This window comes from Lepidochelys kempii, chromosome 10, assembly GCF_965140285.1.
Source record: "Lepidochelys kempii isolate rLepKem1 chromosome 10, rLepKem1.hap1, whole genome shotgun sequence".
Taxonomy (NCBI): Eukaryota; Metazoa; Chordata; order Testudines; family Cheloniidae; genus Lepidochelys; species Lepidochelys kempii.
Window position 1 is genome coordinate 3,330,472 of NC_136389.1, and position 11,745 is coordinate 3,342,216.

At 48.5% G+C, this 11,745-nt stretch overlaps 2 protein-coding genes across 4 annotated transcripts in view; one reads left to right on the plus strand and one right to left on the minus strand.

The window, feature by feature from the left end:
* The window catches only part of E4F1 (E4F transcription factor 1), a 25,737-nt gene extending 19,830 nt beyond the window's left edge, over window positions 1-5,907 (minus strand). The window contains exons 1-6 of one of the 3 annotated variants that reach the window (XM_073361668.2): window positions 5,702-5,907; window positions 3,697-3,848; window positions 3,499-3,598; window positions 1,824-2,029; window positions 1,058-1,178; window positions 547-699 (exon numbers count right to left, since the gene is read on the minus strand). In XM_073361668.2, the coding sequence (XP_073217769.1) occupies window positions 547-699; window positions 1,058-1,178; window positions 1,824-2,029; window positions 3,499-3,598; window positions 3,697-3,848; window positions 5,702-5,858 (889 nt within the window). In that variant the 5' untranslated portion in view covers window positions 5,859-5,907. The remainder of the gene's footprint in view (window positions 1-546; window positions 700-1,057; window positions 1,179-1,823; window positions 2,030-3,498; window positions 3,599-3,696; window positions 3,849-5,701) is intronic. The other 2 variants (XM_073361667.2, XM_073361666.2) reach the window with 2 other exon arrangements.
* A 475-nt stretch (window positions 5,908-6,382) lies between these two features.
* On the plus strand, window positions 6,383-11,661 carry PGP (phosphoglycolate phosphatase). The gene is made up of 2 exons (XM_073361682.2): window positions 6,383-7,060; window positions 9,231-11,661. The coding sequence occupies exons 1-2, from the start codon at window positions 6,445-6,447 to the stop codon at window positions 9,554-9,556; spliced, it is 942 nt and encodes a 313-aa protein (XP_073217783.2). The 5' UTR covers window positions 6,383-6,444; the 3' UTR covers window positions 9,557-11,661.
* The last annotated feature ends 84 nt before the right edge of the window (window positions 11,662-11,745 follow it).

Below are 11,745 nucleotides of genomic sequence, written 5' to 3' on the forward strand. Positions count from 1 at the left end.
GAAGCACAGGATTAAACAACCACTCTAATTCTGAGTGTGAAGCTAAACCCTATTTACAGCCACTTGACCTAATTCTACTTCAGTGTATCTTACTCAGTGTATCTAGAAATATTAACCTCTGGCTGAAGGACTGCTTTTTTGCATTTACCCTGTATAATCCTTTTCAAGCATTGTTCCATACAATGAAATACAGCATTTTGCAGATGGATACATTTCAACACGGATTTGCATGTCAATTTTGTGATTATAATGGTCTTAGTGCCAGATTCTCAAATAAATCTTCCAATCTATGATCCGTATTTATTCATCCATGGTATGACTCTGTCCATGTGCACTCTGGATTGATAGGTTCGCTACCTGTCCAGAGGTAGTTGTTTCTTTCTAAAAAAATGGGAGCCAGATTGCCTGCCCCCCCTTCCCCCCCCAACGCACACACAAAATATATATAAAAAAAAAATGAAGGAAAATAATGTTATTTGAATGCCAGGAATGTCACGTGACCTACACTTTGTTTGATGCAGGACATGCATTTGCTATTTCACTGACCTGTTGGCAGTTCATCTTTGCTAACAACTATTTCTTTGCTCACGTTGAAACGGATTTTTTCGGTGCAAGGTGTCAAAGATTTCAGATGCCGTGTCAAAGCTCCTGATTCCCTGAAGCTTTTCCCACACTTCTTGCATTTGTAAGGTCGCTCATCTTGACAAAGTAAGAGAAAGCATGAATCATTACCAAATAAATTTTATTAACTCCATCCAAGAATTTTCACTTGATCAAACATACGTCTAATACAGCATTTCCCAACCTTTTGGGGCAAGTGTAGTTGCCTGTGCCCACTACCTTCCATCCAATTACATGCACTATCTGCAATGGCAAGAGTTTTTAAAACTGGGCTTCTGAGTAGCCTCAACACCATGGGATTTAGACTGCACTCAGCTCAATGCAAGGTGGAAAACAGTGGAGTATTTCAGCTCATCATTTAAGGCAAGATGGAGGAGCCAAGTACAGCCCAGTCCAACAATTAGGAACCACTATACTAAAACAGACAGTATCTTACCTGTGTGACGCCGGTGGTGTCGAATGAGAGACCCCTTTGTCCTAAATGATGTTCCACATAATTTACATTCATAGTCCTTCCTGCTACTATGAGTGATCATATGAGCTTTAAGGATACTGGCCTAGAAAATGAGTTGATTTTAAAAAAATGGGTAGCAATGCTCCTTTATTAGTTGTTTTACATTTGAACAAATCAAAGACATTCAAGAACACTCACACTACTAATAAAAAATGCAACTGCAGAACTGCTAGAATGTTGAGAAAAAACACAAAGTTCCAGCCATTACCAGGATTAAAGAAGTGCTTGTATCATTAAATTTACAAGTGAAGATAATGGACATGTTGGAATGCAGCCTAATGCAAAACTACATCAGTTATATAAGCCTTCCTGCTTCAGGGCTTAAGCCAATTACTACAGTTAAGAAGCAGCTTCACCTGCAGATTATTCCATGATTGTCCATTATAGAGGTTTCACACTTTCCTCACTGGCCACTATCAGAGACAGTGTAGTAGACAAAGATAATGGTCCACTGTGTGATCTAGTATGGCAATTCCTTTGTAGACAGTAATTAAAGCTTTATCATGAATGTCGAATTTGACTGACTGGCACTAGTTTTGAAAGGAGGTCAATCTCCAAATAAGATTATGTAGTAGGAAATGAGTTTTCTGTCAAGTCTGAAGAGATCATGATGCACAACTGTCCTAAAAGATTTGAGCATATGAACATTACAAAAGTAGACTGTAAAGCTACCAGCTCCATAACTTACTGTTTTAAACGTCTTGTGGCATAACTCACACACATATCGACCTTCTTTATTAACCAGCAGCTTAACCCTGATCAGCTCTGTGGAGCCATCTTGTTCCAGGTCATCGGGGCTGCCCTGCCCTTCAGTGATCTCACCATCAATCTGGCCATTTGGGTTTTCAAAAACATGTTCTCCTGTGACAATGACTTCTTTGATGTGCCCACTACCTGGGAAAATGATATGAAGACAGCTACGTTCTTTACATAACAGGTTCACGTGACTCAATGGATTCAATCTTTTAGGATATCAAGTAGTGGAAAGAAAAGAGAAGCAGGTGACTACACACGAATGGTATATGCCAGAGTCAATATTGACTGATTATGGAACTCTTTATTGTGTTTTCAAAGTCATTCTAAAAGGTGTTAGAGCTCAGGATGGATGTTCTTTGAAGTGGAGTTTTAAATCTGAGTATATTTATTGTGTATTTTACTTAAGTTAGAGTTGGAAAGGTGCCTTGGAGGAATTCCATTCATCGTGGTAGCTGCAGAGATTTAGTATGCTACCTCCTTAGTTCTACCAACCCCAAAGCTCAGGAGCCACACACAGATTCCTATGTGACAGTTTAACACATTGTCTCAACCACCAGACTAGTCAACAAGGCCTTTTTTAATCAGAACTATGACAGGGATGTCATCTCGCATAACCTTTGAAAGTAAATGCCACAATCATTTGAGTTGGAAGGGACCTGTAACTAAGTGGTCTGCAGCATGGATTTATTTTGTACAGAAAACAGGCAATACGGTGCAAGCCAAAATCAATTACACTGCGGAGACACTAAAACAAGAAGTCGTACTTCTGCCAAACCACATTAGACAGGGATGCAGTGATTATGGACCAAAAGGAAAACTGACAGGGAAAGAGTTCATTTCAAACTTTCTAACTGTGTACAGCTTCAACAGAAAAAAGTATTCTGTAATTACATTTCTTCTAGAGGACCTATCAATTTACTAAAATGAATACATGCAGAAATGAATAATGGATGTAAGGTTTCAGAAACCTTAATGTCTTTATTTTAAGAAGAGAAAATATTTCCATTACTAATTATTATGGGCATTGATTAATAATTTAATGTGACTTCACTTGAACTAAAAATCTAAAATTCTATTGAGAAACCATCTTCAGTTGCAGAGTTAACATCGCCACACAAGGACCTACATACACAAAAGTTTATTTAATTACAATTTTTGCCTCCAGTTTAGAATTCACTCCAGAAGATCCAAGTTATTTCTAAAACAGTCAAGGTCACCCTTGTGATGTAATAGAGAACTCCTATCCACAAAACTTTCTTAGGAAGTGGCACAGCAATTTTCAGACCAGAAGATGTGTGTATTAAAGTTATAACTCCCTAAAAACTGGAATTTGCAAAAGAAGCCATTAACTGAAAACTAGTATATGTTTTCATTGCTTAAAAAAGCACCTAAAATCTGTTTCTCCCCATATACACAAGAGAGTGAAGCTAAATCAATTCTGGCAGTATACAGCATTGACTATGAAATCAAATTCTTACAGAGCTAGTGAGGGCACCACTCAAATTTACAATGCAACTCCATCTGACTAACCTTTAGAGTAAGGCAATAGACTAAATGATAATAGATTACTAAAGTAACATCTGTTACATAAAAACCTTGCAACTTACCTACTATAGAAGATGCATTACTGATTTCTTCTGCTATTGAAGATGCTTCAACAACTATATGAGCAACAGTTATGGACTCCTCAACAGAAGGAACAACCTGCTGTAACAGATAATGTTTTAGTAAGAAAAGTTAAAATCACATCTTACGTTCACTTATGATAGATTATTGTTCTAATTATTTTGAGACATGGCTGTCACCTTCTGTACTTCTTGGCTAGGAAGACTTGTTGATGTGGCAGTAATGGCTTCTTGAGTTCGCTGACAGATCTTTTGTAATTTGTGTTGTACAAATTCTTCCAAAGAGGTGAACTCAGAATGGCAACGACCACACTTGTGAACATCATCTTCATCTGCAATTTAATATGTAAGAAATTATTAGATTTGGAAGTTAACGTATACGATGTTTAAGACTGTATGACAACAGCCCTTTGCCATCCAGTCTACTAAATCTCCCACAATATGAAGAGAGAAAGTTGGAATTGGAGTGTGTAAGAATTAGGACTATTTCTACCCCATTAAATACATTTTTGCTCCTACAGCAGTATTTTCTTTCAGGGTCTGTAGAGGTTTGTGATGTTAATTTGCTTACAGGGCAACACTATGGCATTTATGCATCACAGGGACACGGGCTGGACAGGTCACAGCAACAAGATAAGGGGCTCCAAGTTTTTGAAGCCAAGTTACATAAACACTTTGTGCAGTCTTGCAAAAGGATCATGAACATTTACCAACACACAGAACAGAGCAGAGGATATTAAAAAAGAAACCTAGTGACATGTTCCTTGCCCCCCCCCCAAAAAAAGTGGGGTTACTCATCCCAAGAGAGTGAAAATTTACAAAGCTGCCTTACTACATAGCCCATTACAGCATCTCCCTCAATCAGCACTAACCCTCACTATCTGCCTAAGAAACCTGGAAAGGGATAGGAAGCCTTAATCAGGAAATAAAACCAAAAAGAGACAGCCTTTGGAAGAGGACTTCTAGTGTCTAGAGAGCTGCTTTCTAGGAACATAACAACAGCCATACTGGATCAGACCTGAGATCCATCTACTTCAGTATCTCATCCCCAACTGTGGCCAGCATCAGATCCTTCAGAGGAAGGTGTAAGAACCCCCCCACCCCACCCCACATTAGGTCTCAACTGGATTTCTACTAGTTAAGAGATTAGTTTACATGGTGAAGCATGAGGTTTAATATCCCTTCCAAATTTGTTGTTAGCATTAACTCACATAACTCTGGATACTGTCATTCATACAAATGTCCAGTCCTTTTTTTTGGATCTTGCTAAATTCTTGGCCTCAACAATTTCCTGTTGCAATGAATATGCATTTCCTGAAAGATACTTCCTTTTTCAGTTTTGAATTAGCCATTTTTTAAAAATTTAATTGACTATTCTCTTGTTCTGTTGTATGACAGGGAGAACTGAAGCTCCCGATCTGCCCCACTAGAACATTTCTCATTTCATCAGGTCTCCTCTTATCTCCTTTCTAAGGGAAATTACCCCAATTTTTTTCCCCCACGCTCTGCCAATGAGTTTCCCCAGGCCCCTAATCATTTCCATCACCCTTCCCTGCATCCCCTCTAATTCTGCAACATCCTCTTGGAGATGGGCGACCAGCACTGCAGGCGATGGTCCCCAGGAGACGCCAGCGCCGCAGCGGGGAAAGCTCTTCGAATGGTCTTTGGCTTAGTCCCCATCCCAGGCCCTATGCCGCGTAACACCGTTTGCCTTTTTTTGGCCGCGCTGCCCACCGGGCAAAGGCCGCCTCCGCGCTGGTGACCCCCCAGTCCCTCCCCCGGGGGGATACGGTGAATTCGGCCCCCGCCGCGCTCCCCTTTCCCGGGCACGGCTGTGCCTCCATCCGCAACGCGCTCCGCTTGCCCGCCTGCTGCCGGGGCCCCTCGCCGCCCTCTCCGGCGCCGGCGGACCGACACACCCCGGGCTCCTCCGCAGACGGCGGTCCCTCGCGGCTCGCCCGACCCGGCGGCAGGAGCACGGGGCGGGCGGGACGCGCGGGGAGGCGAGGGGCCGGGGCGGGCCAGGAGCGCTCTGGGGGCCCAGCGCTGACCGGGCCCCCGCCCCGCTGAGGGGCCCGGCGGGAGCCCCCCGCTGCTCCCTCTGGGCCCGGCGGGCCCCCCCCTCAGCAGGCCGCGCTCCGCTCAGGCCCCGGCCGGGGCAGCGGGCCCGCCCCAGGCCCGTTACCTTCCTCGCTGAAGGGCGCCGGGAGGCTGAGGACGGTGGCGGGGCCGGCGGGCGCCGGGGCCGGGCTGGAGGCAGCCGCCGCCGCCCCCTCCTGCTCCCCGGCCGCGGCTGCCGTAAGCCCCGCCGGCCCTGCGCTCGTTGCCATCACGGCCTCCATGTCGCAACGCGCCGCACCACCAAGATGGCGGCTTTACGGCCGTGTCGTCATAACAACGGGCCGCATGCGGCGGGGGGGGGCGGAGCAGGGGCGCGGCCGGCAGTGGGTGGGGCACCGAGGAGCCCCCGCGCAGGGGCCTCACTCTGACGACCACGCCTATGATCCCACGCTGACCTTCCGTGCCCTTCCTGAACCTGAGCTCTCAGGTGACCAGTTACCGCCAGATGCTACTTGGGGGCGGGGCTCCCGGCTCGCTTAGCCAATGAGCTGAGAGAAGGGTGTGCGCCACAACCGGTTGCCCAATGAGGTGGTAGGGGCGGGGCTGAGGGTCCCCGCGCGACGGCCCCCAGGCTATGCATCCGTCACCCATTGGGCCACAGAGTGGGCGGGACTCCGCGCCCGCTTCCCCCAACGAGCAACGGCGTGGGCGGGGCTCCCTTCCCCAATTTGTGGCGCGGCCGGGGGTGGCCGCCCCACTGCCCGCCGCCTGGGCGGGCTCCCGCGCCGAGCGAGCGCGCGCGCGCGCGCGCAGGCGCAGACGGCCGGGCCGGGCGGAGCGGAGCGGAGCGGGCCCTTCGGTCGCACCATGGCGCAGGGCTCGGCGCGCCGCTGCCTGCGGCTGGAGCCGGGCGCGGCCCGCGAGGTGCTGGGCGCGGCCGACACGCTGCTGTTCGACTGCGACGGCGTGCTGTGGCGGGGCGACGCGGCCGTGGCGGGCGCGCCGGCCGCGCTGAGCCGCCTGCAGGCCCGGGGCAAGCGCCTCTGCTACGTGACCAACAACAGCAGCCGCACGCGGGACGCCTACGCCGAGAAGCTGCGGCGCCTGGGCTTCCCGCCGGCCGAGCCCCGCCAGGTCTTCGGCTCGGCCCACTGCGCCGCCCGCTACCTCCGCCAGGCCCTGCCGCCCGGCGCCGCCGCCTACGTGCTGGGCGGCCCCGCCCTCGGCGCCGAGCTGCGGGCCGCCGGCGTCCCGCACCTGGGGCCCGGCCCCGCCGCCCTGCCCGGGCCGGGCCCGGCGGACTGGGCCCGCGCGCCGCTGGACCCGGCCGTGCGCGCCGTGCTGGTGGGCTTCGACGAGCACTTCTGCTACGCCAAGCTGTGCCAGGCGCTGCGCTACCTGCAGCGGGGCGGCCCCGGCTGCCTGCTGCTGGGCACCAACCGCGACCACCGCCTGCCGCTGGAGGGCGGCGCCGCCATCCCCGGTGCGTGGCCGGACCCCGCCCCGCTCCCCCGGCGGCGGCGGCGGCGGCGGGCGGGCCGCGATGGGGCCGCTCCCCGCGGCGGCCCGGCCCTGGCCTCGGCCTGCCGCCGCTGGCTTTTGCGTGCGCGTTTCCGCGTTACCGGGCGGGGGCTTGAAATATCGCCAAAAGCGTGTCCCCTTCGGGGCCGAGCGCCACGTCGGCAGCCCCCTCGGCCGGGCAGCGCGCTGGTCTGTGGGGTCGCGGCTGCCCGCGCCCCCTCCGCAGCCCCCGCAGCCGGCTAGTGCCCTGGCACCGTGGGACGCGGCTCCGTGCCCCGTCCGCAGCCCCCTCGGCCAGGCGACGGGCTTGCCCCCTTGGGTCGCACCTGTCACGCGGCTCCGTGCCCCGTCCGCAGCCCCCTTGGCCAGGCGACGGGCTTGCCCCCTTGGGTCGCAGCTGTCACGCGGCTCCGTGCCCCGTCCGCAGCCCCCTCGGCCAGGCGACGGGCTTGCCCCCTTGGGTCGCAGCTGTCACGCGGCTCCGTGCCCCGTCCGCAGCCCCCTTGGCCAGGCGACGGGCTTGCCCCCTTGGGTCGCAGCTGTCACGCGGCTCCGTGCCCCGGCCGCAGCCCCCTTGGGCAGGCAGTGTGGTGGTATCTGATGTCACATCTGTTACGGTTCTGTGCTCCATCCATAACCCCCTCGAGCAGGTCATGTGCTGACGCGCAGAACTGTCACACAGCTCCATGGCACATCCAGCCTACTTCACTCCAACGCTGGAATGAGGAAAGGGCCATTCAGTTATTCTCCATGTTCTTCCCTCGGAGAACCCTTTGTGGCCACTACTTTAACTGTCCCTTTGCCCTGGCATCAGCTCCTTTGCTCTCCTGCCCATCCCTAAGTTATAGTGAATGAAAAGTGCTTTCCTGAACAGCATGCATCCTTTATTAGCATCCTGTAGCTTCTTATTTAGTTTCTTAACCCTTCTCTCTTTGTTGCAAGAGGTATGAATGTGATGGCAGTACCTACAGCTTTTATGACTTTATCCTTCATTTGAGTCTCCTCTACTGTATTTTGTTAGAGAATATGGGGGGACACCTATGCTGCTTGTATATGGGCCTCTGGGTCCCACTATAAGTTTTGGAGACAGGTGTCTTTCCTGGGTACAGTCCACTGACCACAGCTGCGTAGAAACCAGCACTCTGATGCTGGGTGGTTGGGGACCATGCTGTCTCCTGGTGCCATGCTTCAGGGCTGCCCTGTTCCCTAGTGGAGCCTGGATTTGTTGGGGCCAGTGGTCCCCAGCAGGCTGATCTCTATGGTTGAACATACAGGTAGAAACTTCCCAATTGCAGTCAGAGCAAATGAGGCAGTCTAAATCTGGAGTACTCTGGATTGTGAGAAGCTTGAGGGGTTTGACTATGGCTGAGCTGTGGCCTAAGTTCCCTCTAAGCTCCCAGCACGGGCCTGCCGTGGCGAGAGAGGGGTGGGGGGAGTCCTCTCTCCCCACCACAGCCCCAGGGCAGCCTGCACCCTGAACCCCTCATCCCCGGCCCCACCCCAGAGCCCGCAACCCCAGTCAGAGCCCTCACACACACACGCACCCCTGCCCCAGCCTCCCGCACTCCGAGCCCCCCCACCCCTCCCATGTGAATTTTATTATGTGCACCAGTATGAAGGTGATGTGTCACACATCACTTCCATATTGGTGCACATACCAAAATTCATTCCGCACATGGATGTAAAAAATTTGAGGGAACACTGCCTTTGGCCCCCATTTTACCTGTTCAGTCACAGAACTGGATTTTCTAGAAAAACCTGTACTCTAAACCCTCTTCTGTTGCAGTAATATGCAAGCACCCCACCCTTTGCAGCCAACTGGGAATCTGGTGGAATGCAGGCACAGCAGTGAGGTCTATATGGCAGCAATCACTCTGCATGGCTTTGCTGGCAGGGTAGCTCAGCAACCCTCTCTTAGTTATTGCGAATTACAGTATTTTACAAAATGAGAGGAAGGGATTGGACTTCCCACTCTGCCTTAATCTGCACCAGGCAAGCTGCCTCTTGCCCATTATTAGGTCTTTAATACTGTGGGGTTACACTTCTGAAATACCATGCAGTGCAGCACTGACTCATCTGGGTACCACAAGTCCTTGCCTATATTTCACTTAGCTTTTCTCTTCTGCCTTCAGGGACTGGCTGTCTTGTGAAAGCAGTGGAGATGGCAGCAGAACGTGAGGCATTCATCATAGGCAAGCCCAGCCGATACATTTTCGACTGTGTGTCTAGTGAGTTCAAGATCGAACCTGCTCGTACCATCATGGTGGGAGATCGACTGGACACAGACATCCTTATGGGCAATAACTGCGGCCTCACCACCCTCTTGACTCTCACTGGAGTCACTACTCTGGAAGAAGTAAAAGGTCACCAGGAGAGTGACTGCCCTTCCAGGAAAAGCCTGGTTCCTGATTACTATGTTGATAGCATAGCTGACCTTCTTCCTGCACTTGAGGATTAAAATAGCAAAAATCTCTCCAACTCCTGAAACGGTACCCATGTTAGTGAAGGGCAGTAGTTAATATCACCTCTGATTACTTTAACACACACAGTGTGACACCACTTGCAATTGCAAACTGTTAGCTTTTAACCTTCAATTTGAGTCCTACGATAATTTTGTTTACAAATCTTATTTTCAAAATGCACTTTGAAATGAAGAGGGCATTATAGTGTCACCCAGTCTTGTGTTTTTTAAAGTCGACAAGTACAGCCAAATGTTTGCAATATTAGGTGTCAGGGTATTGTTTTTCTGGACTGGGTTAAGGAAAATAGAATAGATTTAAAAAAACAAACCCACCTTGCAGTATGTTTTGATGGACAAACCATAGCTCAGACTTGATTATTCAGGGAATTAACTCTTTGGGTATATAGCTGTCCAATGGCTCTCTTCTCCTATGCTTGCACAGGCTGCTTCAGTTAGAATTTGGTCCCATGCTGGGTTCTTGATGCTTACTCAGGTCCTGTTCTAGACCTGCAGCCTGTTGCAGGTGTAACTTGAAGGGAGAGCTGTTCAAATATCTGTCCTGTATTTGATCGTATAAATTGCAGTTGTGATGCAAACTAGACTGGTTCTACATGCAAAGGATATTAATAGTATCTTCTCTATGTTGTATTTGTCCAAATATTGGATGTATATGTAAAGTATGTGTGGTATATAAAGTAATTACCCTGACTGACACTAAAATATATATCAGAAATGTATTTAAAGTATACATTAAACATAATATATTGAGAATGTATCTTGTTTCCCAAAAGGAAGGATATTGAGGAATTTTCTTCACTCTTTATTAAGGATTAATGTTTAAAGGCACTTGCATCTTAATGAGATAATGCAGTAAGTGTAATCACAGAGAACTGTCCTACATTAATACCATTTGCAAGAAAGAATTATATCAACGGACATTTAAAAAAAAAGTCCATTCTGATCATCCTTAGAACTCCCTAGTCCCTCAATAGCAAAACAAATGTTTGCCTGGACTTCAGCGGCAAACTCTAAATCTGCTCCTCCTTTGAAGAGTCTGGGTAGTACACATGGTAAATCTTTCTTCCTCCCTAGGCTTATTGTGGGTAGAATAGTGAGTAAGTACTGGAACAGCACAGGGCTTCCTTTACATTTCTGATTTTAATACCTTCCTTGCAGAGCTGGTGTGAGGGCCTGACACCAGCTACTTGCCTAGGTAAGAATGAATGCTCAGGTTATTTTGCTTCGCAACTTTAAAATAGGCCTCCAGATAGCTTTTGTTCTTGCTGCACTAACAGCCACAATGAATATTTTAAGCTTGTGTGTTTAAAAAAATAACTCAAGTAATCAGATATGCAAATTGCGTGTTCCGTTATTCCACAGAAGTTCTATTGGCAACTGAAGGAGAGCATGTGTTAATTTCTCTCTCATTGTTCAGTTTGAACTAGTCTGGCAGTGTATATTAGTGCCATTTCCTCGTACTTAAACACTTGAAATGTAAATGTATCATCTTGTTCATACAGCAATAATTGTGCAGTTCATAATATCTTTCAGTGTTACCAGGATATGAGCTGAAAAAACTCTTACAAAAGGTTAGTTATAAGTTGATGTCCGCATTCATCTGTAACTCTGGAGGTGTGTAAGAGGCATGAGTCATATCTCTACCCTGTATTATGTGTCCTCTGTAAGCCTTAAAAGGCTTCTAGCTGAAATGCCTATGTGTCATGTAGAATTTGTTCTTGACACTAGTTAATGTAGAATTGGACATAGTGGGTTTATTGCTGTTAAGGAAGACTTCAGATACAATATGTTCCTTGATTTATTTTCTATACTTGTGCTTATCAAATTCTATAGAGATTCAGGAAAATATATTAAGTAAAGGAGTAAATATCAGTGTGGTATTAAACCATATAACAGCTGCACATAATCCCTGTTGAGAACTACACCTATACAATGGTACCATTACCTCTATTCATTCGGTCTTTCCGTAAGTATTGTGGAATTGTATTGGTGAAAGCATTTATTATGCTTAAAGAGTCTCCATATAAATTTTGTTGGAGTTGTTAGTCCTATACTTGAATTTACATTAAACTTACAAACCTGTTTTTCCTCTGGCTTTTCTCATTGTTTCTGTGGTCTGTTCTGTGTTTACATGCAATATTTCATATTGTTGTAACTATTACATCTAA

What these genes read in the sequence shown, in the direction of transcription:
- PGP (XM_073361682.2), top strand. Translation starts at nt 6,445, where the DNA reads ATGGCGCAGGGCTCGGCGCGCCGCTGCCTGCGGCTGGAGCCGGGCGCG. An exon ending in GGGCGGCGCCGCCATCCCCG is followed by an intron (nt 7,061 to 9,230) that starts GTGCGTGGCCGG and finishes TTCTGCCTTCAG; the next exon opens with GGACTGGCTGTCTTGTGAAA.